The sequence below is a fragment of the Sceloporus undulatus genome, chromosome 2 (genome assembly GCF_019175285.1).
Source record: "Sceloporus undulatus isolate JIND9_A2432 ecotype Alabama chromosome 2, SceUnd_v1.1, whole genome shotgun sequence".
In the NCBI taxonomy this organism is placed as follows: Eukaryota; Metazoa; Chordata; class Lepidosauria; order Squamata; family Phrynosomatidae; genus Sceloporus; species Sceloporus undulatus.
The window spans coordinates 230025140-230052762 of record NC_056523.1 but is presented as its reverse complement, the minus strand read 5'-3'; the positions used below and the strand labels follow the sequence as shown (position 1 = coordinate 230052762).

The 27623-nt window shown below is 42.0% G+C and overlaps 1 protein-coding gene across 1 annotated transcript in view; it reads left to right on the top strand.

Moving 5' to 3' along the window:
- The first annotated feature begins 1049 nt into the window (after window positions 1–1049).
- Window positions 1050–27623, top strand: part of LOC121920608 (ovostatin-like) — a 72754-nt gene continuing 46180 nt past the window's right edge. The window contains exons 1-12 of the mRNA XM_042447737.1: window positions 1050–1281; window positions 1870–2053; window positions 5745–5901; window positions 7594–7646; window positions 11536–11556; window positions 14200–14368; window positions 16208–16292; window positions 19905–20016; window positions 21480–21594; window positions 22200–22309; window positions 23856–24014; window positions 26326–26568. Coding sequence (XP_042303671.1) covers window positions 1211–1281; window positions 1870–2053; window positions 5745–5901; window positions 7594–7646; window positions 11536–11556; window positions 14200–14368; window positions 16208–16292; window positions 19905–20016; window positions 21480–21594; window positions 22200–22309; window positions 23856–24014; window positions 26326–26568 — 1479 coding nt within the window. The 5' untranslated portion in view covers window positions 1050–1210. The remainder of the gene's footprint in view (window positions 1282–1869; window positions 2054–5744; window positions 5902–7593; window positions 7647–11535; window positions 11557–14199; window positions 14369–16207; window positions 16293–19904; window positions 20017–21479; window positions 21595–22199; window positions 22310–23855; window positions 24015–26325; window positions 26569–27623) is intronic.

Below are 27623 nucleotides of genomic sequence, written 5' to 3'. Positions count from 1 at the left end.
GCACCAAATCGCGGCTTTTCCCCATTAGCGCCTATGGGGTTTCGGCTTGCGAAAGCCTTTCGGGTTACGAAAGCGGCGGCGGAACGAATTATTTTCGTAACCCGGGGTAACACTGTATACAATAGGCCTATCAAACCATGACAATAACCAAATGGTATTTTAAGTAACTCCTGTCTTTAGGTACCTGTATTATCTCGTAGATACCATGTTTTTTCCCACTACCATTCATTTATTTTCATATTCTTGAATTGTTTTCCCTGCTGCATACATAGATAACCTATCCATATTCCAGAATTCAAGAAGTTTAGATTTCCATTCTTCTATAGTAGGAATTGTACTAGATTTCCAGTATTTAGCCAAGACTATTCGAGCTGCAGAGATCATGTACAAAATATTCACTTCAATAGGAGTACATTCATTGTACAAAGCACTGAATCAAATTTGCATAACCAAGCATTTGCATTATTTTGGGTGCTATCTCTTGTTCCTTTGGTTGCTGTTCCATGTTTGCACCATTTCCTTTCTCTTGTTTAACCTCATTCTTCTCAGTTACCTTTGCCAATACTTCCACTTAAACCAATAAGATTTCATTTTCAAGTATCTGGGGCATTAGCATGTCATCATGTTCTTATCAAGAAAAATCAAAGATGAAAAAAATGCTGGGCTTTGTTTCTTAGAGGATCTGAAAAGGGCAATTCTTTGCCATTTGTTTTTGTTTTTTAAATAAATTAGCCTTCCATAAGTAGTCTAAAAACCTCTACAAATTCTTCTAGAGCTGGGAGGTGGGAGCTACTCCAAATTAGACTAGTTTGACAGGATCGTCTGGATTTTTTGGGTCTGTTTTAGTTTTCTTGTTTCTTCTGGTTTTCTTGCATCAGGTTTAGAAGCATGTCCCAATCTGTTCTCATGCCTGGTGACTAATTTAGGCAACCACCTCTGGACATAATTGGGTGGCAGAGAGAGTTCCTTTATTTTCTGATAGGTCCTGGAAGTTGTCAGGGGATGGACATGGAGATTAAGACATCCTTTCTGAGACTATAAATCTGCTAGTCTCTAAAAGTAAACCAGGGAAGGAAGAGAAAGGCAGAGCTAGCTTCTGTTTGCTTTGGCAGCTAGAACAAGGCATGTCCAAGAGCTGTCTAAACAGCCAATAACCAAAATCCCTAAAAAGAAAATTCCAGCTCTGTGCCTTCTCAAATCATTCAGAGCCATGTTGCGGCTGAGGGTTTTGCTTGGCTTCCTTGTCTTGCATTTTAGCACAACTGATGGGAATGAAGACCTGTAAGATATAATACACTTTTTTATTATTATTGGTTTGATCTTTATCTGACTATAACAGCTGCTTCTACACTTTGGGAAACTAGGTCAGAATTAGATCAATGCATCAAGTGAAAGGAACAGAAAGAATCATTCTTTGAACTTTATGATTATACAGTATGTATTATACAAAAAGGGCATAGATAAGAGCAAGTAGGCTAGCTTTTCTCTTGTTGTCAGCAAGTAGACAAGCATAAAAGTAGACAGGGCCCCTGTACATTTGAAGAACAATACACTGGCAAAGCTCCCATTTTGTCCAGCTATTCAAAGTGCATGAGCCCATAGAATGAAGGGTGAGAAAGAGTGATATGAATTGTGTGCACTGCTGTTACTTGTATATCAACAGTGAAGGCATCTGGCTAACAATTAACTTTGTGATTGTTCCCACTGAGCTAATCAATATTGTCTCATTTATGAAGTAACTTTCAACATGAATTTGAAACCAGGCCTTCTGTCCAAGAAGCTCTTGGCATGAAAGAAGGATGAGCTTTCCTGGTTCCATGACTTGTGTTTGTTGGTCCAAACTAATACAACTTTTCTGGGATTCCGCAGGCAGTATCTTCTAGTAGTGCCTTCAGTCCTACAGAGCGCCTCCCCAAATACGGCATGTGTGCACCTGGTGAACCTCAATGAGTCTGTGGACCTGAAGGTCCTTCTGGAATATGAAGGACAGAACGTCACCATTTTGACAGAGCAAGTGAGAAGACCGAATATCTTCAAGTGCAGCACCTTTAATGTAAGACTCTATTTTTGGGATATTTAAAAAGAGATGTAAATAGAGAAAGTGAAGGAAACAGAAAAGTACAGTGAAATTTTAGAACCAAGTATGAAAGTGGAACAAGAAGAGAGGGCTGATCTGGGAAGGAGGAATGGTGATTATAATGCTTAGCATGCCTTGACTCAGACCCTTGGTCCAACTAATCCAGCATTGCCATAGTCTCAGGCACAATTCTTTCTGACACATATCTGGAGATCATCCTGGTGGTCTTTCATCCAATCCTGTAACTGAACCTACTTATATTTTCCAAAATCAGACAAGAACAGGAAGGTTCAAGATGTTTTATATATGTAAAGCACTCTGTACCCATGAGGAATGTTGTATATGAAAAGCACTTCACATGTAGGCAGAGAGTCAGCATGGCGTAGTAGTTTGAGTGTTGGATTGAGACTTTGGAAACCAGGGTTTGATTCCCAGCTTGGCCATGAAACCCATTGGGCGAGTCACATGCTCTCAGCTTCAGGTGAAGGCCATGGCAAACCTCCTCTGAATAAATCTTGCCAAGAGAACACAATGATACGTTCACTTTAGGATTGCCATAAGTCAGAAATGACTTGAAGGCACACAAGAACAACAAACTTCATATGCATTGGCTCAGTAATCTTTATAAACAACCCTTAAAAGCAGATCAGTCTTATTGACACCCTTACTGAAGACCTAGTGAACATGACCAACGTCCACTTAATGAACTCCTGGAACAAGAACTATTACACTGAGAATTTCCCAGCTTACAAATCATACTTAGCTATTGTGCTGACAATACTATGACGCACCATCAGTCATGATGCAAGGGGCCACTGCTTGCTCCACAGAGAAGAAACCTCAATAAGGAACTCTAGTTATTTGTTTTGGTTTGGTTTTTTTACTCCATGCTAGCTACAGTGAAGAAAACCCTAGAACAAGAAAGCTTATTTTTCTCATGCCACTGACTAAAGGGGGAGTGGGGAAGCTATGTAAGTCAAATCATATCTTTCATTGGTGCAACTCATGCCTAAAATCCTACAAACCTTCAATAGGCAGACTTTTGTTTTACTACCAAAGGGTGTTCGGAAAAGAAAATACTACAATCATTTCAACTGATGAGGTATCCAGTCAATCCATTTATGAGACTAGACTGGATCAATTTGAGCTTGTGAGTACTGATGACGTGGAAAGGTGAAAAAGATGACATGCCCTCTCGACCCCTGCCCATCATGGCTGGCCATCCAGGGGGGTGATGTCTTGATGGCATTTCTTAGACATGTCATCAATGCATCCCTTAGAGGAGGTTATGTACCATCTGCCTTAAAGGAAGCAGTTGTTAGACCGCTTCTCAAAAAACCTTCCTTGGACCCCCTGGACATGAAAAATTATAGGCCTGTTTCCCATCTGCCATTTTTGAGTAAGGCGATCGAGAGTGCTGTCGCTCTTGGTCTTGGATAAAACCGATTTTCTAGATCCACTTCAAACTGGCTTCAGGACAGGATATGGGGTGGAGACTGCCATGGTCACCTTAACTTAACCCACAGACATATATAAGCATCGACAGAGGAAGCGTGACCATGCTGGTGCTTTTAGACCTCTCAGAGGCATTTGACATGATAGACCATGACATTCTCTTGGAACGCCTGAGAGAGTTAGGAATTGGAGGCACTGCTTTGCAGTGGTTCCGTTCCTTCCTCTCAGGTAGATTCCAGAGGGTGATGCTTGGGGACAGTTGCTGTTCAAAAACAGAGCTTAGTTGTGGCATCTCTCAGGGCACCATCCTGTCCCCGGTGCTATTTAACATTTATATGAAGCCGCTGGGAGATATCATCCATAGACATGGAGCGGGGTATTATCAGTATGCTGATGACACCCAAATATACTTCTCCATGTCTCAGTCATCAGCAATGACAACAGATGGCATTTCTCCCCTCAATCAATGTCTTGCAGCAGTAATGGACTGGATGAGGGAAAACAAGCTCAAGCTGAATCCAGACAAAATGCAAGTACTTACAGTAGGGGGCCCCCAAACCAGCTATCAGGCCGCAACCTCCAGTCCTAGAGGGGTTCACAGTCCTCAAAGGACTGTGTTCGCAGCTTAGGGGTGCTTCTCAACTCGTTGCTTCAGATGAGAAATCAGGTGAATGCAACGGTCAAGAGTGCCTGTTATCAGCTCTGGCTGATACGTCAGCTGCGCCCTTTCCTGAAACGGGGTGACCTTGAAACAATAGTACATGTACTGGTACTCAAGACTTGATTTTTGCAATGCAAGGGTATGGGACTACCCTTGTGCCTAGTCCGGAAACTTCAACTGGTACAGAATACGGCAGCCTGATTGGTTACAGGAACAACTAGGAGTGACCATATTACACCTATACTGAAATCACTCCACTGGTTGCCTATTCATTTCCAGGCACAGTACAAGGTGTTGGTCAATTACCTTTAAAGCCCTCCATGGCTTGGGCCCAACCTACTTAAGGGATCGCCTCCTTCCATACAATCCCCCCCATACCCTCAGATCCTCCGGGAGGAATTTGTTGCAGTCCACAAAGACCAGATTGACGGCAACCTCTCAGAGGACTTTTTCTGCGATCGCTCCCACTTTATGGAATGGCCTGCTGGACGAGATCCATCAAATGCCAACCTAGAGAGCTTCAAGAAAGCTGTCAAGACAGATCTCTTCTGGCAGGCCTTCCTGGAATAGAACTCGGCCATGTAACGCTCCCCCCACAGATATATATAAGCGAAGACTCTGCCCACTGTTATTTTATTATCGTACTGTTTTTAGATTTTATCATTTGTAATTTTAATGCATAGAATTGTTTAATCCTTTTTTAAGGGGGGATTGTATATTGCATTTTTTAAAGGTTGTACACCTCTTTGATTGTGGTAACAAAAGCGGAATATAAATTAAAGTTTTATTATTTATTATTATTATTTATTATCTTGTTACATCCCCAGTTTGAGTATTACTAGACTATACTGTAGCCTTGACATTTAAGAGAGATCAGTATGAAAACTAGACTTTCTTGCAAATGGTACAAGCATGGCATAGTGGTTTGAGCACGGGACTATGGGGATTATCACATGGAGGCACTTAGGTGGGCGAAACATTGTAGAACTGTTTCAGAAGCATGAAAGTGAGATCATCTGTCGCGCCTCAAGAACGTAATTGAGGCTTCCCACTTTCCTTCCATCGATGAAATATTCATGGAGAAGTCAGGAGGAGCCATTTTTTGAATAACGGGATATCATGTTATTCAAAAAAGGGCTTCTCCGTGAACGTTTCATCGACAGAAGGAAAGGGGGAAGCCTCAATGATGTTTAGAAGTGTGATGGACAATCCCATCTTTGCGCTTCTGCAACAGTTCAGCAACGTTTCGCTGATGTAAGTGCCTCCGTGTGATAAGGTAGTATGACTCTGGAGAACAGGTTTCAAATACTGGCTAGGCCATGTAATTCCACTGGGTGATCTTAGGCTAGTCATACTCCCTCAGTGCCTCTCAGGATGGCAATGAGAACACCCCACTTCTGAAGAAACTCCTGAAGAAAACCCAAAGATAGGTTTATATTAGGGTCACCATACCGCAGAAATGACTTGAGGGTACACAACAACAACAACAAAGGAAACTTCAAAACAGACACTGTTAGAATCCTGCCATGTCATGATCTGGTCTTCTCCTAGATCTCTAGTGTCAGTTCCAGCCCTCTGGCTTTCATCACTATCTCCTTCAAAGGCACAACTGTTAATGGGACAGAGAGGAGGACAGTGGCCATTCAGAACACAGGCAGTGCTATCGTCATCCAGACTGATAAACCCACCTACAAACCAGGAGATAAAGGTAAGTAAGGGACATGTCATTAGCAACAGTAACATTTGGGTTTTCATCTGTGCAGTTGCCCACCTCTCCTCCACATGCATAGAAGTGCATTTAACTGAACCCATTGCCTACTCAACTCTGGGTATTTATTAAGTTGGGCGACTAATTTTCCAATGTCCTTTAGGGGCACTTTTAAGCAGAAACAGTGTGAGTGTTTTGTCTTCAATTTTGTTGCAAAAGGAATTGATTTGTTGCTTACAGTGTGTTGTCTCATTGCTTCTCTCGGGGAGAGCTGTGGAAACCTTTAAGGGTCAAATATGCCCCCAGGACCTATGAATGGCAACCGTTTTTATAGTACCACATCAGTTACAAGCAGTCATTACAGGATAAGAAAGAACTATGGAAATATTATTTATTAGAAGAGATATCACCTTTCTGACATGTTCAGAAACCATGTTTAAGATGAAGAGGAGTGTTTAATGGTTAGGGAAGGCAGGTGAATCTTAGAGAGCCTTTGTGGCTGAAAAGCAGAGTATAAATACTCTAAATAAATAACTAAATAGAGGTAGTCAAGAAATCAGATGCCTATAGGGAGTGGACTAAAGTATCTATAGCGTACATCCATTTAAAACTCAAATCAACCCTGTAAAGCTGTAGTGCACAGAAGTGTTGTGCACAAATTTACAGATGACACCAAATTAGGAGAAGTAGCTAATACCCCAGAGGACAGGTGCGAAATTCAAAATGACCTTAATAGAATAGAAAGCTTGGCCAAAACTAACAAAATGAACTTCAATGGGGAGAAATGTAAGATACTGCACTTAGGTAGAAAAAATGAAATGCATAGATATAGGATGGGGAACACCTGGCTTAAGGACACTGTGTGTGAAAGGGATCTAGGCATTCTAGTAGACCACAAGTTGAACATCAGTCAGCAATGTGATGTAGCAGCTAAAAAGGCCAATGCTTTTTAGGCTGCCTCAATAGATGTATAGTGTCCAGATCAACAAAAGTAATAGTACCACTCTATTCTGCCTTGGTCAGGCTTCACCTGGAATACTGTCTCCACTTCTGGACACCACAACTCAAAAAAGATGTTGACAAATTGGAGCATATCCAAAGGAGGGCCACCAAAATAGTGAAGGGCCTGGAAACCATGTCTTATGAGGAAAGATTTGGGGGGTGGGGATATTTAGCCTGGTAAAGATATGGTTACGAGGTGATATGATAGCTTTGTTTAAGTATTTGAAGGAGTGTCACATTGAGGATGGAGCAAGCTTGTTTTCTGCTGCTCCAGTGACTAGAACATGGAACAATGGATGCAAGCTACAGGAAAAGAGATTCCACCTCAACATTAGGAGGAACTTCCTGACCGTAAGGGCTGTTCGACAGTGGAACAAACTCCCTCGGGGAGTGTAGTGGAATCTCCATCCTTAGAGGTCTTTAAACAGAGGCTGGATGGCCATCTGTTGGGGATGCTTTGATTATGAGTACTTGCATGGCAGGGGGTTGGACTGGATGGTCCTGGTGATCTCTTCTAACTCTACAATTCTATAAGAGATAATGAGAGAAACGTTTAATTTATGTCAGTCCCCCCACCCCACCCTGCACACTCCTAGAATCTAGTTTATCTGAATGATAAACCTAACAGGTGCTTACTTATTTTGTTGGAAGTACACAAATTTCCCTCACAATCTTTTCTTCTCTCTTCAGTGCTCTTCCGAGTTGTTGCTTTGGATACAGATTTCAGACCAGTTCCTGAGACTGTAAGTATATGGATGGGAGGAAGAATTTCCCAAAAACGCTATTTCTGATTATTATTATTATTATTATTATTATTCATTTGCAACTATAAAAAGAAAAAAAGAGAAATTCCACGTACACTATCCATGTAGTAGTTATTACATCATAGGAATATAGCTTATATGTACATGATGAGTATTGGATAATATCAAATATTTTTTCTAAAACAAAGATAGTATAACAAGAAGGCTTCTCATGTATATTTACATCTTTAGAAATAATCAGATCCACTTGACCCGGTTATAACTGCAGGTTAATATTTCTGTAGATGGAACTGGAACCTTATCTATTGGCCTAGCTATTTATTTAAGTGGGCAAAAGGCTGTCCGAAAAGCAAGCAAGGCAGAAAACAAAACAAACCCCAAAGGTGAAGGTAAAAGCCTAAATACAATGGCATTCCCAAATTAGACAAAGACACTTTGTCAACGTAGTTTGCATCAGTATTGACTTACCAAATTTCCATTGTTTCAATGGATATATTCTAGTTTGATCTAATAATAGGATTTAGGCCAAAATCCTTTAGTCAGCATTCCACATAAAGGGGTTTATGCTAGTAATTCTGGATGAAACCAAATTAAGCTGTTTTAAGAAGCCATTTGGCTACTTTTATGTGTGCATGATTGCTTAGCACATAGCAGCATTTTTAGTTTGACTAATGACTTCATTTAATTCAGATGCTGCGCAAAACTGACTCCATTGTGTTTGTGTGTCTTTCGAAAACTGTTTCTTGGAAATGAAGTAGGCCTTGCTGTAGCTGGCAAGGAAATAAATAAGAGACCTGTGGTGGAATGGGATCTCTAACCACAATAAAAGACAATTATTCCTTTTAAAAGTGTAGCAGCTTACAACTTGTTATAACAGAAAGAATTATCTTGTATTATCTGTAAAATTCAAAGATATACCAGTGTTAGTTTGTAAAATCAGTATGTAAAGAGTTCTTGTAGCACCTTTGAGACTAACCTGAAAGAAAGAAGTTGACAACATGAGCTTTTGTGGACTTAAGTCTACTTAAGTCTACCAAATGCATCTGAGGAAGTAGACCTAAGTCTACAAAAGTTCATGCTGCCAACCTCTTTCCTTCAGTAAGTCTCAAAGGTGCTACAATCAATCAATCAATCAATCAATCAGTCAGTCAGTCAGTCAGTCAGTCAGTCAGTCAGTCATTTATTAACGCTTAGACCAAAGGCCATTTGCCCGGAACTGGATGCAATATTCCAGGTGGGGCCTGACCAGAGCAGAATAGTGGCACTGTTACTTCCCTTGATCTAGACACTATACTTCTATTGATGTAGCCTAAAATCCCATTGGCCTTGTTAGCTGCCCCATCGCACTGTTGACTCATGTTCAACTTGTGGTCTACTTGGACTCCCAGATCCCTTTCACATGTAGTTTCATTCAGCCAGGTGTCCCCCAGCCTATATCTGTGCATTTCATTTTTCCGCCCTAAGTGCAGTACCTTACCTTTCTCCGTGTTGAAGTTCATTTTGTTAGCTGTGGCCCAACTTTCTAGTCTATTCAGGTCATTTTGAATGTTGATCCTGTCCTCTGGGGTGTTAGCTACTCCTCCTAATTTGGTGTCATCTGCAAATTTGGTAAGTATGCCCCCAATTCTGTCATCCAAGTCATTGATAAAGATGTTGAACAGTACTGGGCCCAGGACAAAGTCCTGTGGTCACTTGTCTCCAGGATGAAAAGAAGCCATTGCTGAGCACCCTTTGGGTTCGGCCGTTCAACCAGTTACAAATCCATGTAAGTTACATTGTCTAGCTCACATTTCACCAGTTGGTTTGCAAGAATATCATGGGAGTCTTTGTCAAAGGCCTTACTGAAATTGAGATATGTTATATCCACAGCATTTCCTTCATCTAACAAGCTGGTAATTTTATCAAAAAAAGAGATTAGATTTGTCTGGCATGACTTCTTTCTCTGAAACCCATGTAGACTTTTTTTGATTATGGCATTGCCTTCTAGATGTTCACAGACTCTCTGTTTAATGATCTGCTCTAGAATCTTTCTTGGTATAGATGTCAGACTAACTGGACGATAATTGTTGGGATCCTCTTTTTTTCCCCCTTTTTGAAGATGGGGGAAATGTTTGCCCTCCTCCAGTCTGCTGGAACTTCTCCTGTTCTCCAGGAGTCCTCAAAGGTTATTGCCAATGGCTCCAATATTACGTTTGCCAGTTCTTTTAATACTCTTGGATGTAGTTCATCAGGTCCTGGAGACTTATATTCGTTTAAATTAATCAGATATTCCTGTACTACCTCTTTACATATTTTGTGCTGAAATTCCTCTATTCTGTCCTCTGCTCCATTATCCTCAGGTTGAGCACCCTTTTCCTTTTCTGAGAAGACTGAGACAAAGAAGGTGTTGAGTAATTCTGCCTTTTCTCTGTCCCCTGTTAGCATTTTTCCATCTTCTCCACGCAGTGGTCCTACCATTTCCTTCCTTTTGCTGCAGACATATCCAAAAAAGCCCTTTTTGTTGTTCTTAACCTCTCTAGCACACCTGAGTTCATTCTGTGCTTTAGCTTTTCTGACTTTACCCCTACATGTGCTTGCTATTTGTTTGAATTCTCCTTTGGTAATTTCCCCCTTTTTCCATTTCTTATACATGTTCCGTTTAAAACTTAGATCAGTTGAAAGTTCCTTTGTCATCCATCCTTGCCAGAAGTCCCTCCTCATGGAACCTCAAACCATGATCCAAAAATCCAAATCGTTTTTGACGGCACCATCTGCAGAGCCAGTTATTCACCTCTACTATTTTTCTTCTCCCTTCCTGGACCATGCCCTTCGACTGGGAGAAGAGATGACAACCTGTGCATCCACCTCTTTCAACTTCCTACCCAAAGCCTTGATATTCTGAAGGCTGTGCCTTGCAGTATCATTGGTTCCTGCATGAACCAAAAAAAAGGGGTTACAGTCAGTAGGCTTGACAAGTCTTGTCAGACTCTCTGTCACATCATGGATCTTTGCCCCAGGGAGACAACACACTTCCCGAGACATCTTGTCAGGTCCACAAACCGCTGCTTCTGTACCTCTCAGCAAGTAGTCCCCCATGCCCACCACACGCCTCCCCCGAGGCTTAGCAGCGGCTGTTCCCTTCGGTGCTACTCCTAGGGTCTCCTGCTTTGTCCCTGAAGTCTGTCCCTGCTATCCTTCCTCATCATCCTTGATAATAGAGAGAGATTCAAAACGATTCTGCAGCCGCAACCTCACAGAACATTCCCTGGTTACCCTACTTCTGTGTGTGACACTCCTCCAGCCATCTACTTCTGTTGTATGTGAAGTGACCTCCTCTTCCCCAGCAACTTGTCTTGTCAGCCTCTCTGTCACATCACAGATCTTTGCCCCAGGGAGACAGCACATCTGCCAAGACATCTTGTCAGGCCCACAAACCGCTGCTTCAGTACCTCTTTGCAAGGATGTCCCAGAATTCCTCCACCAGCAGTTTTGTAGAACTTCTAGCTCCTCCTCCTCCCAGTGACCAAAAGAAATGGCTTCACTTTAAAATTTTAAGCTCTTACCAAAGCAGTGTGGACACAGAAAGCTAGGCTTTCCTTTGCAAGTGACCAAAAGAAAAGTATAGTGGACCCTTTCCATGTGCAGTTTTTAGGTTTTGGGGAGCCCTGCAAATGAGAAAAATGCTCCCTACTCAACTCTTTGTCTTCCACTGCCATTAAAATTTATGTTGAGACAGTCAAAGTGTGCAGTTTTAATCCCATATTAGAAATCAGCCCATTAAAATATGAGTACATTAGGAGTTCAAAAGCTCGTCTCTTAAATGTTGTCAGCATTAAAGAATAAATAATACTCCAAGCTCTAACACTTCCTTCTCATTCATCTCTTTCAGTATCCATTGATCACCATACAGGTAAGAGACACTTTGTTTTTGTTTTCTATGGGTATTGTGTTATACATTTGATGGTGAAGGGACTAATCCAGACTAGGATAAGAAGCAGACTGTCTGAAAATAGGCCTAATGTTTATTGTCACAATGGCGGTATGTCAGGGATTTTAAAATTATAATAAGAATAAAAATAAGAATATGAATATTGTATTGTATTGTATTTTCAAAAAATCACTTGAAAATGAGACCCAGAGTTAGGCTTGTCAGGTCAGGTCAGAACATTTTAAGCTTAAAACCTGAGACCAAGGGATGACTTTTTGTGATCCCATGGGCCGATCCAGTTGATGTTACAAGATTGATGTTACAAGGAGCAGCCACTAGTGATGTCATTCAGCATGACATATTATACATCAATCATAGTTGCACAGAACATGCCATTCAAATAAAAGTTACCTAATGAGGAAAATGCAGATACACACAATTTTCAAGGAAGTGCTCTGAGATTGCTCCCTGAGATTTCTTCCTCTGGCCCTGAGAAATTTAAAAGGGATTCAGGCATTGAATATTTGGAAATCCTACCCAGAAGCATCCAGAAATCAAGTTTCAATTTCTGGGTTTGGTAAGTGGCAGTACTAGTAAGAGTGTGGGGTGTGTGGCCCACACTGAGTGACACCCAAGAGGAAGAGTGACCAAGGGCTTATACAGACCGGCACTTTGTGGATGCGCTAACTCTGCCCCTAGGGCACCATTTTGGCATGCATTGGTCTACATGGCACAATGATGCAGTGCTGAAGGGGCGTCCAAAAGCCGTGCCGCCATGGCTATGGTGACCCTTGGAGAGCACAAAACAGAGCTGTTTTTTTCACTTCCTTTTTGCATTCTCCAGAGGCCAGATTAGGGCTGTGCTGTGAGGTTGCCATGGCCCCCATCCACCCAGAAAAGGGGCAGCTGCATGCCACCCATCTGTACAGCCCCATAGCTACTGGGACATAGGGGCTATACAGACTGCCCCAAAGTGGCAGTCTGCAGCTGCCCCTTTAATGGCCGGATCAGAGCCATGGCAACCTCATGCCACAGCCCCTATCCGGCCTCCAGAGAGTGCAAGAAGGAACTGCAAATGGGTAACATAGCTGCTGCAGCGTGGCTTTATGACAAGTGGATGCAGCACTGGAGGGGTGTTATGATGGCGTGCACTGTGTGGACCAGCGCATGCCAAAATGGTGTCCTAGGGGTGGCGTTATGGTGTCCAGTGTGTGGACACTGAACAGTAACTCCACCCGCAGGCCAGCACAACGTGCCAGTCTGCATCAGGCCATAGTTATTAAATTTATAAGTAATACCTAGGATGACTTAGCTCTGATAGGATTTTAAGATTAAAGTAAGAAACCTATAGACAAGAGATGAAAGGAAGGAACTGTGTAATGTGTAAATTTACAGCGCTTTATAAATAAAGGTTAATAATAATAATAATAATAACTTGCTTTAAGTTATGGAACGTAGAATCAACAGGTAGGTAGAGATTATGAAACAAGTTGTGTTTAGATGAATTTATAGACAAGTGGTACTAAATGGAAGTAAGAATAGTTGAATGAAATGCCTGAGGATCTTTGTGGATGAATATAAGTAATTGAATGTGTGGAATTTTATGTTTTTATGTTTTGTATTTTATTCTATATTGTTTCAAGATGTGTCTGTAAGGAAAACAATACAAATATTTATTTTAAAACGAAGAAGGGTGACACCCGGTTGCCCCCACCCCACCCCTCGGTTCCATTTCTTTGTTCTTCTCATAAGAAGAATGACCCAGCAGCACTGAGGAAGGCTGAGTGTGAGCATGCTGCCTCTAGAAGCCCTGCCCCTGGAAGTCCTTCCCCCAGAAAGCCCCTTTCCTACACTGGGTGACACCAGAGGTGGTAATGCCACTGGGTTTGGGGACCAGTTTTCTGCTGTTTTGAGTGATGTTAAAGGTGAGCCACTATCCCATGAGAAACAGTTGATTATTCTAGGCTGCTTTGGGCCCTAACATTTTGAAGGTCTCAGGGCTTGGGGTGAGTTATAGGGTGGAAAAACAATTGGAGGGCTTCATACAGGCTGCAGACCACATTTTCCCTCTCTTTGGTTTAGCATCCATTTGGCAATTTGTAGCTGAATTCACTGCTAGTAGTGGGTATAGTGGGGGGAAATAACTTGTATTCACGTGTCATTTCAACAATAGCAATTGGCACAGTAGAATGCAACGTATTTTGACAATCAGAACAAAAACCTTTAGAATGCTACTCTGATGTGCAGCAGGCTGCCAAGGAAACCTCAAGTCCTGCTGCAAGCCCATTGCTAAACACACTTGCTGTTACCCCTCAGAAACACACCCCACTGCCTTTTCCACTGTTAAAACGTGGCTCCCAAACTTGAGACTCGCAACCTGACTTGAAAGTATTTCGCAAGGACTTGAGACTCAACTTAATGCTTGAAGGTATAGACTTGAAACTTGATTTTGAGGTTTGGACTAAAAGACTTGACTACATCACTGCTGACTACTAGATAGAAGTTGCCCAGACATAGCCCAGGGCAACCAGGTGGTCACCAGTAGTTCAAGTTCTCCTGAATCTAAGCAACTTAAATAGGTGTTTTTGTACACTATCTGAGCTCAACCTTGTTCTGCCTTTTCAGGATCCCCAGGGCAACCGGATATATCAGTGGCTAAATGTAACATCTGACGTTTCAATTGTCCAACTCTCATTCCAACTGATTCCTGAACCAATCCTGGGGGACTATCAAATCATTGTGCAGAAGACATCAGGAGCCAAGACCTCTCATTCTTTTACTGCGGAGAAATATGGTAAATATCTACATCTGCTGTTTTCACAAGATCTGAAGCTGTATAGCAATTACTAATGTTAAGATGTAATTTAATTTCTCCAGACATTTTAAGAGAAAAGACATCTTTTTTTAAAACAGAGCCAAGTACAACACAGCTGTAGAGCTGTAAACAAAATGTTTCTCTATGTTGATGTTTGCTTCATCCCCTTTACCATTAGAGTGCCTGCATTCAAGTGACTGCACCTGGGCCTTGTTCCCACTATGGTTTAAACTGGATCGTGATTCCAAATGAATCGGCTTAAACCACCATGGTTCCCATTTAATTCGAATTGCTGAAGCGATTTGGAAAGTGGGGGGGATGGTTTTTACCCATTTAACCAGTGTCAAAAATAGCGGGGATCACTATGTTTGCTGAACCAGTTTCAGGAATCGAATCAAGAGGTAAGTGGGAATTGGGCTTTTTTCTTCTCACAACAATTATGTTAGTGAAGCAACAAGAACATATCGGTTTGACAACACAATCTTTAATTGTGTGAGGGTGCTGCTTTGGCAATCTCTGGTCCCTTCTACATGGCTCTGTAACCCTGTTTTCCATGCCTTTCAGTACAGATATGTCTTTGCCAAGGTTCTGCTCCTTTCATTTTTTAATTTTTGCTGCTATTATGCTGTAACTCATGGAATAGGAAGAATATTAGAAGTCTATTGATAAGTTTTCTCTGTCAATGAAAAGGTGTGCTCCAGAAACAAAGGCAATGCAAACCGGCAACTGAATAGACACATTGTGTGATAAAGATTGGCCAAATATTCTAATATCTTGCTTTAGTTCTTATTTACTGCCTTGTGTGATAAAGTCCTAATATGATTCATCTAATTCAGGGGAAATGGACAAGAACAATATTGCCTATAATGTATGCCCCACTTTCTCAGTTTGCTCTGAGACAGGACACGTCCTTCCCCCTGATTCCTGGACAGTTTAGAAAACAAGAATGAAAATCCTTTTTAAACCTAATTTTAAAAAGAATGGTGAACAGGACAAGGAAACCCATGGCTTTTCACTTACTGTTGGGCTCAAGTTCCCATTAGCCTCTACCAATCTGGTCATCTGTGAGGGATGTTTGGAGTAGTGGTATCTCATAAAAAGATGGAATGGCATAAGTTTCAGCTCTGTGGCAAAGCAAATGTAGGAATAAACTAAAATTTAGAATGCTGGCTCAGGAAACAGTCTTTTGAAAAAGAAAGGTTTTTCTCAGTGTGTTAAAAGCCATCAGTGAACAGCCTGGCAAGGTTCTCCTAAGGAAATTATACAGGAAATACCACATAAAGAATTCTCCTCTTCGTGAAAATTTCCAATCTTTGGTGCGTTACAGACCATCCAAAACGGGTGGTCTCGTGCCGCTGCCAGTTGCAGTGCAGAGGAGCCCCAGCATCCAAACCGTGCGGCTCCTCCGCGCTGCAAATAAGAAGTGCCAAAATGGCACTTCTCTTTGAGGCGCAATTATGACGCCGCGAGGCGCCAATGGCGCACTCGCGGCATCATATGTGCTGTGCGATATGCGGACGCAAAGCATCCGCTACGTCAAGATGGTGGCCCCCGTGTGGAACGGGCGCCACCACTTTGTATGGACTCGGTCCGTATTAGGGTTAGGGGCATCCAGAAGGGACGCACCTTTCTAACCCTAGTATGAACCCAGTCCGTACTTTATGCCCATCTGTAACGGGCCTATGACAAAAGTTGCACTATTTCATTGAGCAGCTGCTCCTCCCTTAATTTTGCCTGTCCTGCAGACTAAAACATTTAAACGTGTAAACTTGAAGCTCTGACAAAATATACAGAATGTGTCTTATTTTCCTTCCCCAGTATTACCAAAGTTTGATGCCACCATCAGTGCACCAAAAACAGTTTCTGTGGAGAATCCAGATTTTGTAGTGAAGGTGTGCAGTGTGTAAGTAGTACAAACCCTCCAATGGTCCTGATTTGGCAGGGATAATTCCTATTATTCCTCTATCATCTCATTTTTCAGATGCTTCTAAAATGTCTCCATTTCTCTCCCCTCCTCCCACTTTCCTCCTTTGTTTTAAGGCTACTTCACCTGCTGCAAACTGAGTTCAAAATGGAAAGGAGTACATAAATAATTGTCAATTGTATGTAATTAACTGAGCCAGGGGGGCAATAGAGGATCAGGGTCTTAACCTGGAGCCCTGGGATCAAACCACAATGCTGTGGCTGCAGAACTGGTGTTTAACCACTGCACCACTAGGGCTCCCTCTCCTAGGTTGTATATTCTTCCTCAGTAATACCTTCTGTCCTCCTGACCACATTCTGATATTGCTGGGCCACACATGCCCCAGTTTTCATCCATTAAAAAGTTGCAGAGCACAGTATTAGACACTATATCATGCAAAAACAGCTAAGAATACTATTGCTAATCAGCATTGCTGTATCCTGTTCACCATGAGTGTGTTTTGTGAAGATTGTCCCAAGTGAGATACAGGAGGAGTGGATGAAGAGAAGGTGGTGGTGGGGGAGAATGGTGAATGAAAAATAAACTAGGCTTGCCACGTTCTCAGTCTTATTCCCGAAAATTTCAAGTCCATAATTTGATATGTAGTCAGAAATGGGCAGGCATTATACAACACTGGCAAAATAATGTACATAAATGTACATTAGGGTGAATTAGACCACTTGAATCTTCTGCAGTACATAGAACGTATGAAGGGCCACAGGTTAGTTGTTGTTGTTGTGTGCCTCCAAGTCATTTCCAACTTATGGTGACCCTAAGGTGAGCCTATCGTGGGGTTTTCTTGGCAAGATGCGTTGAGAGTGGGTTTTGTCTTTGCCTTCCCCTGAGGCTGAGAGAGGATGACTTGTTCCAGGTCATCCATTAGGTTTCCATGGCTGAGTGGGGATTTGAATCCTGGTCTTCAGAGTGTAGTCTGACACTCAAAACATTACACCACACTGGCTCTCATATAAGCTAGTTGTTGTTTGTTGTTAGCTGCCCTGGAATTGTCCCCAACTCATAGCTACCCTGTGGATGAGACATCTCCAAGACCTCCTGCCCTTCACTGCTCTGCTCAGGTCCTGTAACTTCAGGCCCATGACTTCCTTGATTAAATTCATCCATCTGGCATATGGTCTTCCTCTCTTTCTTCTGCCTTCTATCTTCCCTAGCATTATTGTCTTTTTCAGTGAGTCATGCCTTCACATGATGGGGCCAAAGTAAAACAGCCTCAATTTAATCATCTTAGCTTCTAGAGGTATTTCAGGCTTATCTGCTCAGGGATCACTTGTTTGTCTTCTTTTTATTTTTTTTTTTTTGTTTTATTTTTTTTTATATACCGCTATTCCAAAGATCATAGCGGTGAACAGCAAGTAAGCTAATTAGCAAGTAAGCTAATTTGCCCCCAACAGTCTGGGTACTCATTTTAGCGACCTCGGAAGGATGCAAGCCTGAGTCGAGCTTGGGCCCTTTTGCTGGTCTTGAACTCGCAACCTTGTGGTTTCGAGTGAATGGCTGCAGTACAGGCATTTACCCACTGCGCCACCAGGGCTTCTTGGCTTTTTGCATTATCCTCAGCACTCTGTACTAATACACACATGCTCATTTTACTGTGACCAAAGATCTGCGTATTAGATATATTGTTGTTGTTATGTGCCTTCAAGTTGTTTCCAATTTATGGCAACCCTAAAGCAAACCTATCATGGGGTTTTCATGGCAAGATTTGTTCAGAGTAGGTTTGCCAATGTCTTCCCTTCAGGCTGAGAGCAAGGGCACCTATATATAGCCATTTCCTAATACCTTCATCACAAAATAGTGATAAGTATGACAGCAATAGCAGGAAAAAGAGTGGAGAGAAAGAAAAAAGCAAATAGCAAACAAAGAGATATACAGTTTAGGGAGGGACATTTAGAAATCTTAGCCAGAGAAGTCTTCTTCTGGTTCCCCGAGGAAACTACAAACTCCGGGATGCCATGGCAGTGAAGGTGGAATCATAGTGCTATAACTGTATAATGTGAAAGGGCCCTGGGGTCAGCTGACCTACAGAAACAAGGCAGAAGAGTAGCAGCAAAATCCCAGATGTGCATAAAACACAGTGACCCAGTATATCAGCACATGTTAAGAAGGAAAATCTCTCTCTCTCTCTCTCTCTCTCTCTCTCTCTCTCTCTCTCTCTGTGTGTGTGTGTGTGTGTGTGTGTATTAACAGCTAGAGCAATTGATGCCATTCCCATCAGAACTTGCATCCTGCATACAATACATGGAGAGATTTCCAGGCCTTGCTCTGGTGCTGGAACTTGTAATACATTGGCACTTGTTGAGATCTAAATAAATGCTGATCAATCTGACCACAGGGAATGTTTTTTCATAATGTGCCAGAGCCAAACACATATTTATGACCACTGAATACAATTGTTTCTCTCTCGGAAACGTGCTGTGGATGAGCAGCTGATGACTCTTGAACTGACACCTGTCCACAGACGACCACTTTGAATGACACTGTTCTCAAATGCCACAATGATCCCAAACAGATGCCCTCATGACTTTGCTCTCAGGTTTTTCAGAGCTCAGAATGTTACTTTTTGAAAGGAACTAATCACTTTATTGATTAGTCTGAGCACCTAGGAGATCGTTACTTGTTACTTTTTCTGCAATCCGGATTACTCATTATTAACATATTAACTAAGTACAATGACATCCAATATCCACAAAACAACTATACCTTTATTGGGTGAACCCAAATGTACAAAATACATGATCCACTGGCTTCTTCATCAGGCATCATTGGGGGATGGGGGAATATAACAATGTTAGAGTCACAGCCTACATTTTGTTAAGATGTTGTTGTTCTCAGTTAGGATGGTATGGAGGGATAGCCAGGCAGGCAGAGGCCATATCTTTTGGCCATGTGAACTCTGGGAGACCAAGAGTTCCCCTCCAATTCAGGAGGGAAAAATTTAAACTCTTATCAGCAACATACACAACGCTTTGTTTGAGATCGAGATTGCCTCTGTCATATTAACTGTTATTGTTAATATGTGCTCTGTTATGGTTGCTATTCTGCCATTAGAAATAGCACAAAAATGTTCTCTAGTTCCTCCAAGTGCCCAATCCAGATACTGCCAAAAAAAAAAAAAAAATTACAAAGGGATCCTTCCCTGAAAATTCTTTGCCAAGTGATACAACTCCATACAACACACACACACACACACACATGCATGCATATGCATGGAGTTCAGTTGGGGATGGGACAATTTGTACTCTAGGGACAAAGAGAAATATAGTGATTTCCTAAGATTTCCCCTGACACCCTGAGACCTGGTAGGCCTAGAGGATGATAATAAAGTATTTGCTGAGAAAAATAGATCTTTTTCTTATGGAAAATAGAAAAGGTGCATACACACAAGAATGGAATTTATATCATTGAGACTGAATGCTCAAGTACAATGCAAAGTACATCAAACACACTTGCATATCTGAATGGTCTACTTATCATTTCCAGTTCTAACCTGTGCTTGAGGCTCTCTTTTCTCTAATATATTACTTTCTCTTGCAGTTACACCTATGGACAGCCTGTGGAAGGAAGAGCCCAGATCTCTGTGTGCAGAAATCTCAATTTTTATGGAAGCTGTAAGAGGGAACCCCTCTGTGTATCTGTTACTAAAGAGGTAAGATAACATAGGCAGGGTACAGACCGCCAGAAAGAGGTGCATCCCTGGCACCTCTCTTTGCTCTGCAGGAGCGCTGCAGCAACCAAATTGTGCAGCGCTGCTGCAGAGCAGAAAAGACGTACTGGAAAGCAGCTCTTTTTTGTGACACACTTCCGCCGCCCCAAAGTGCCAGTGCCGGCATGGTGATGTCACAGCTGCGCCGCCCTGTTTGGAGGCAGTGCAGCTGCAATATTACCATTACGTGCCCGGTCTGGTGGGCGCACTGCAGCTTGGGCGCCCTCGTCACATGTAAGGGTTGCTAAGCGTATGTTCCGGGCCATAGTTAGGCCCTGTGCAGACCAGCCATTAAGCTGGCCTAAGGGCGGAGTCTGGGAGTGGCATCCACATGATGCATGTCCTGACTCCGCCCCAGGGCACTGTGGTGCCATGCGCCACTCCACCCAGTGCGCAGCATCACTGTGCTTCTTTGGCGCTGCAACCATCACCAACGGAGCACCTTAAAGCTGCAGCGCCACAGCTATCGTGCCCTTTCCTGAAAAGGCCAGATCAGGGCAATTGCCACGGCCCCAATCTGGCACAGTTGAAGGGGCCACAGATCACCCCTTAGGGGCAGTCTGCAGAGCCCCTTACCTTTCCTTTCGTTTCATTTTCTCCCAATGTTTTCTTGATCTCTTTGGCCCTCTCCTCCAGGACCAGGCAAACTGTTCCACAGTCACATTATGAGTGCATGCAATCCTGCATACGGTGAAGTTAAATAAGTCCTTGTTGTGTGCACAGTATTACCACTGGGCCTCATTTAGCAGCATTCTTGTTCTCATTTAGTGGATTTGGGTGAAGATATGGAATATATTATAGCTTCGCTGCCAGGAGATAGCTGTTCTCTCCTATCCATTTTGAATCTGTTTGATGTGAGTTGTAGCACTTCCTCTAAAAATTTAAAATCAAATCAATGGTCCCCAAGGTGGAAGGAGGCAGGGACAATGAAGTTAGGGATGTTGGCTTGTTCTGCCTTTTTTGTTCCAATCTATTGCTGGATGATAGACTGGAACCAAAAAAGGGGAACAAGCCATCATCCCAACACCAGCATGTCAACAACTTCATTGGGAGGTGTTCAATTGTTCCAATCTGCTGTTGGATGGATGAGAGAGCCAGAGTGACATAGTCATTTTAGTATAGGACTGTGACCCTAGAAACCAGGGTTTGCTTCCCAGCTCAGCCATGAAACCCACTGGGTGACTTGGGTAAGTCACATGCTCTCAGCCTCAGAGGAAGACAATGGTAAACCTTCTCTGAACAAAGCTTGCCCTAGTGGGCAACATGGCCCAGTTGAGAACTGAACCCTGGTCTTCAGAGTCCTAGTCCAACACTCAAACCACTATGCCATGCTGGCTCATAACAATAGCACTACAAGCTATTTTTCTTATGCTCATGTTGGATTGTTTCCACTCTTCTTTTATCAGCTGGGCAAGGATGGCTGTCTTTCCCATGTCTTCAGCTCCAAGACTTTTGAGCTTAACCGTTCAGGTTACTGGATGAACCTTGATGTAAAAGCCACCATCATTGAGAAAGGAACAGGTAAACCCCTTGGCTTCATTAAAAAGGAGGCAGATAGAACCAAAGACCAAGGGTCTATTGGAGGCCCAGCTTGTGGCACAATTTCAGTGCCTACTTTTGGGCCTCAATATTGGTTTGCCTTTTGCTCTTGGGTTGTGGATTTTTGTTCATATATATATATATATATATATATATATATAATGGCTTTGTAACTGTTTTAAGTTTTATTATCTGTACCCCATCACAACACAGAGGTATTGCTGTAGTGTGCCTTCCAGTCATTTCTGATTCACGGTGATCCTAAGGCAAATCTATTATAGGTTTTTCTTGGTAAATTTCTTCAGAGAGGTTTGCCAGTTCTATCATCTGAGGCTGAGAAAATGTGACTTGCTCAAGGTCAACCAGTGGACTTCCATGGCTGAACCAGGATTCAATTGGATTCAACATTTGTCAGTCTCCTAGGCCAAAGCTCAAATCATTACACCACACTGGCCCACTCCATCCCACACCAAGTTATAAATATGTGAATAATTAATTAAAAGTGGATTTTTAATCTGCCATGCTTAACCTGAAATCTTATTAAATTCAGGACAAATTAATATTGTTGTCCTTGGATTCTCCCACAGGGATACAGATCGATAAGTCAACCAGCATTTCGATTTCTCGGGTAGTGGGGACCGTGACGTTTGAAAATATGGACCCAAACTACAAAAGGGGACTTGAATATTGTGGACAGGTAAAATGAAAAGACGAGTATGAACCAGTTTAAATGCTTGTAAATGAAATACAAGTCAATAAATTTCAGCTCTTTTGGACTGCTACACAAGACTATAGACAGAAAAACTGGTTTTCTAGCTAATCAACAAAATCTCTAATCCACAGAATAAATCAAATTTCAGCTAAATGAACGTTTGAAACAAAATTGAGGAGAGGCAATGCTTCACAGATGAAACATATGCGATATTTGAGGGAAGCCAATCTTGTTTCCAGAAGTCTGGCTCAGTTTTCAGAGCTCTTCTTTGTGCCCCCAAGAAATATGAAGTAAATTCAATAAACCCTGAGCCCTTCCAGACTGGCCTAAAAAAACATGGCTTCTCGTGATATAGCACTTTGGATTTTGCCTGGTTTTGCCAATTGTTGTCACTTTCACTTATCCGATTCTTTATAGAGGCTGTTTGTAGCAATTCCTTGGATCTGTACCAGGGCTTTTTCAAAGGGTTTTTTAAAATTAAAAAACCAAAATAACAGGGCATAGTTTGCTATGGTGGCCCTCTGGTTTTAGATAGAGGTTCAAAACACACTGCAGAAACAATCCAGTTTGAGACAGTTTTAACTGCCCTGGCTCAATGTTAGGAAATCCTGGGAATTGCCGTTTATTGTGGCACCAGAGTCCTGTGATCAAGAAGGCTAAATGTCTCACAAAAAACAGTTCCCAGAATTCCCTAGCACTGAGCCAGGGCAGTTAAAGCGGTCTCAAACTGGATTATTTCTGCAGTGTGTTTTGGACCTCTAGTGCTATAATGCAAATGTACCATTTCACTGATCTACTGATGAACTCAAACACTAAAAAAGTATTTTAAATACTCAATGAGTAGAGGCCACTTTTTTCATGTACTGAAATGTCTTGGAATTGGAAAGAGATTTATGCAAGTATGGGATTAAGATGTTGCATCTGAAAATAGTCCATAACAACATAAACATAATGTGGATAGGTTTTTTTAAAGCAAATCAAAACAAACAAAAAGAAATGCTACAACAACAAATAATGCAATCTCCTAGTGCATTTGTTCCATCTGGAACTGTTCCGCTGGCTCTCAGCATAGCAGCAACCAAGTGACACAATGGCTAGCAGTGTGAGCTGGAAAATCCCCAAATCAAATCCCATCACAGCCACATTCAGATTCTCCAAACCCTCTATATTTGTCTACCTCAATTGTCCTCTTTTGCAATATTGGGATAATAATATGAAACTTCATTGTAAGAATAGCTAATATGATGTATGTACAATTGGATCTTGCAGCACCTTTGAGACTAACTGTGCGAAAGAAGTTGCAGCATAGGCTTTTGTAGGCATGTGGAGCACTTTGAGCATTTAAGATGTACTGCATAAATATTTAAATTAATGTGAACATTCCACCATAGGTTAAACATGTGACAAACTTTTGGACAGTCAAAAGTGATGTTAAAAAAACAAAGGTAATGTCTTGGAGTGTCTTATGATAGAGTTTTGCTCAGTCATAAATTAGATTTTTAATGTGCCTGTTTTTCTTTTCTCCCTTTAGATGAAACTGGTTGATGTCAATGACTCCCCCATTGCAGACGAGACTGTCCAACTACTGCTCAATGACAAGAACGTGGGCAATTATAGCACCAGCGGAAATGGCACAGCTCAGTTTTGCATCAATACCTCAGAGATCTTGAGCCCAGATTTCTCTCTCAGGGTAAGTCACCAACACAGCCAATGTGGGCGCAAAACCTGCTTGCTGACAAGCAGAGGTCCAGCTTTTCCCTGATTTCAAAGCTACGTTCAGAATCCAATAGCATTCCAGTGGGAGTGTGTGTTTGCAACTCATTCCAGCCTGATTCGGCTCTGACAAACTTTGCATTATTGGAAAATATAGCAAAGGAAAAATAATGGGCCGAATAACAAATTGCATACCTCATTTTAAATTAATGCAAAGCAGAACATGCCTGCTCCTTACTGTTAACTTCATTAAAACTGAGAAAAGGTGTAACTCATTTGTCCCATTGTCACGTAATAAATATAATAAATAGAAGGGAAGAAGAAAGGGGAAGCTGTCATTCTCGTGAAAGTGAAACCAGGCTCCCTTCTTAACCCCGGAAGTGCAAAGGTTCAGGATGCGTCCATAGCCCCACTGAGCATGCGCAAGGATCCCAGTTCGAATCGTTAAATCCGCAAGGTACGCACCGGTGTGGTAATACAATGTGCAGTCACTCCGCTTTGCCTGAATCTGCATCACGTGACTTGCCTTGGATTCAATTCCCCCTCAATTCGGAAGGGCAACCAGGTGTGATAAAACAGTCACGTTATAACGTCAATTCGCATCATTCGACCCGCACTCACCCCTGATCTTAACTCCAATAACCTCAGTGTGATAAACTCCAGCGTATGCTATATTTCAGAGGAAAGAACTGACAAAACCATCTCTGAGTATTCCTTGCCTAAGAAACCTTGTGAAATTCATGAGTTTGCCATAATTTGACAGATGACCTGAAGGCATGTGTGCACACATGCATGCGTACATACAGATACACATAATAAGTTGGTCTAATAATCTTCCTGACACTTCTCTTTGTAAAACTATCTGTCAGTTGAGAGGTTTTTAGGTTTCCTGGAATGATGGGTTACTTCTGTTTTAAAAAATTGTTTGCTATTTATCTGCTTTCCCCCCTACCTGGGAAGTGCATCCTGATTCCAGAATTATTACAATAGCCTGTAGAAATGCCTGTGCTGTATTCCACTTCTCAGAATATGATCATGAATTCTGACAGAGCCAAAAGGTCTAACTGCATGATATATCTGATGTGGAACAGAATGTTGATTCAATTTGTTTGTAAAGAAAAGCCACTTTGAGACAGGGACAAAAGAAGCAGGACTAGGAAAGGAGAGGCAGGATGCTTCTCAGGTTTATATTTTCCCTTCTACCACCATCAACAATGGATGGATCAAAATGTACATTTGTGAGGTCAAATGTGTTTAGAATGGTACTGAAGGAGATACAGTACTAGACATTTTGCGGAGGGCAAGAATGGAACAGAGTATAATAAAGAAATGATCTGCCTTGGGGTAGACTCTCCTTTGGAGGTCTTTAAACAGAGTTTTTTTGTGGGTTTTTCGGGCTATATGGCCATGTTCTAGCAGAGTTTCTTCCTGACGTTTCGCCAGCATCTGTGGCTGGCATCTTCAGAGAGTTCAGATGTGAATTCAGGAAAGTGAAGACAAGTAAATGTTGATGCAGATGTGCAAAAATCTGCAGCAATCACATAATCCATTTATGTATAGACGCTTAGTTGTATATTCCTATATGGCAGAGGGTTGAACTAAATGGACCTTGTTGTTCTTTCCAACTCTGATTCTGTGGGGAGAAAAATTAACTCCTCTCCTCTCCTGCACACTTCTACATTCCAAATACCTTCCTTCCACAAATGGCCCTATAGGAATGATGTAGTGGTTTGAGCATTCAACTATGACTCTGGAAGGCAGGGATCAAACCCCGAGTCAGCCATGGAAACCCTCTGGGTGATCTTGGGCAAATCACACTCTCTCAGCCTCAGAGGAAGGCAAAGAAAATCATCCTGTGAATAATCCTTGCCAAGAAAACTCTGTGATACTTTCACCTTGTTGTTGTGTGCCTTCAAGTTGTTTCCAGTTTATGATGACCCTAAGGCCATAGTGGGGGTTACCTGGCAATATTTGTTCAGAGGATTTTCGGCATTGCCTTCCCCTAAGGCTGAGAGCATGTGACTTGCCCAAGGTCACTAAGTGGGGTTTTATGGCCAAGCAGAAAATCAAACCCTGGTCTCCAGAATATTAGTTCAACACTCAAATCACTATGCCACGCTGACTCTCTACTTCCACCATAGAGTCATCAAAGGCTTTTCTATTCCATTGCCCAATGATTCAGATTTGTTTGATTTCCTTTATAGAAATAATGTGAATTTGCACTTATTTGTGCCATCCATAACAAAATTCCCATTTTTTCTCCTCTGTCTCTGGCCCTACTTCTACAGCTAATATACAAACCAAATGAAAATTGCAATAGTGATGGCTGGCTATTACCTTACTACCCAGAAGCCTTTCATTCAGTCCAGCGTTTCTACTCCAGGACAGGAAGCTTTGTGAAAATACATCAAGTATTCAAAGACCTGCCTTGTGGCCAAACAAGACAAATCAAAGTGTCCTACATCTTGAAAAACATTGAGAATAATACTGGAAAGATAAAACCACGCAGCACTGCAACCTTCTTCTATTTTGTAAGTACTGTAGCAAATCACTGCCACAGAGTCCTTGCCAGAGAGGGTAGAAACATATGGCTGCCAAAAAGCAAATAAAATTAAAAATATCATACAAAATACAACACAACAACCTCAAAACACAAACGGAGGTGGTGCATAACTTTACTTGTTTAACTTGTTATACATTTGCTAAGACTGGCAATTGTAATCCTTCTGGTTGTAATTGGATATAAGGATGATGTCTGTGTCTATAGGTGTTTCTAAAGTGTTAAAGGGGCAATGGGAAAATAGAAAGGCTAGCAAGTAAATAAGTCACTGTCTAGACCTCCCATAATGTTCCATATATGCGTGGTTGGAATACATGCTAAAAGAAACACCTTGTTTGGAAGTACAGAATATGTTGACCTTCTTGAACCCTTGATATTAAACTTCACCTTTGAAGTAAATTTGGAAGATCCTCCTCAGCAGGAACCTTCCTACCTTCCTTTCTCGCTCTTCATTCATTCATTTATTCATTCACGGTCAGCTGTGACTGAGGATATGTTAATTACATCCACTTGTTGTATGGGTTTGCTTTGCCCTGTTTTATAGAAAAAGGTGCAAGGAAACCTAGGAGTTTACCACATTAAAGTTGGAATGGCCCTTGAGCATTCTTAAAGGAACCGTTCTGGGGACAGGAGGTGGCGGGGAACGCTGTATATCGCACAGAGGAACGCCGCCACTGCCGCCGAGCATTCCCCTTCTGTTCTGGAAGCGTTCCAGAGGGATGATTTTCGAGAACGCTTGAGAAAGTGTTCTTGAAAATCGGCCCTGGGGAACGCTCCCAGAATGGAAGGGGAACACTCAGCAGCAGTGACGGCGTTCCTCTGTGCGATATAAAGTGTTCCCCGCCGCCTCCCATCCCCAGAATGGTCCTCCAAGAACGCTCAAGGGCCGTTCCAACTTTAATGCGGTAAACTCCCTACTAAAATGACTACAATTATTTTTGAATAAGAAAATGTGGGATTTCCTGCAATGTTTACTTCAGTTAATTTTACACACAGCTTTCGACTGACATTATAACTACCACATGC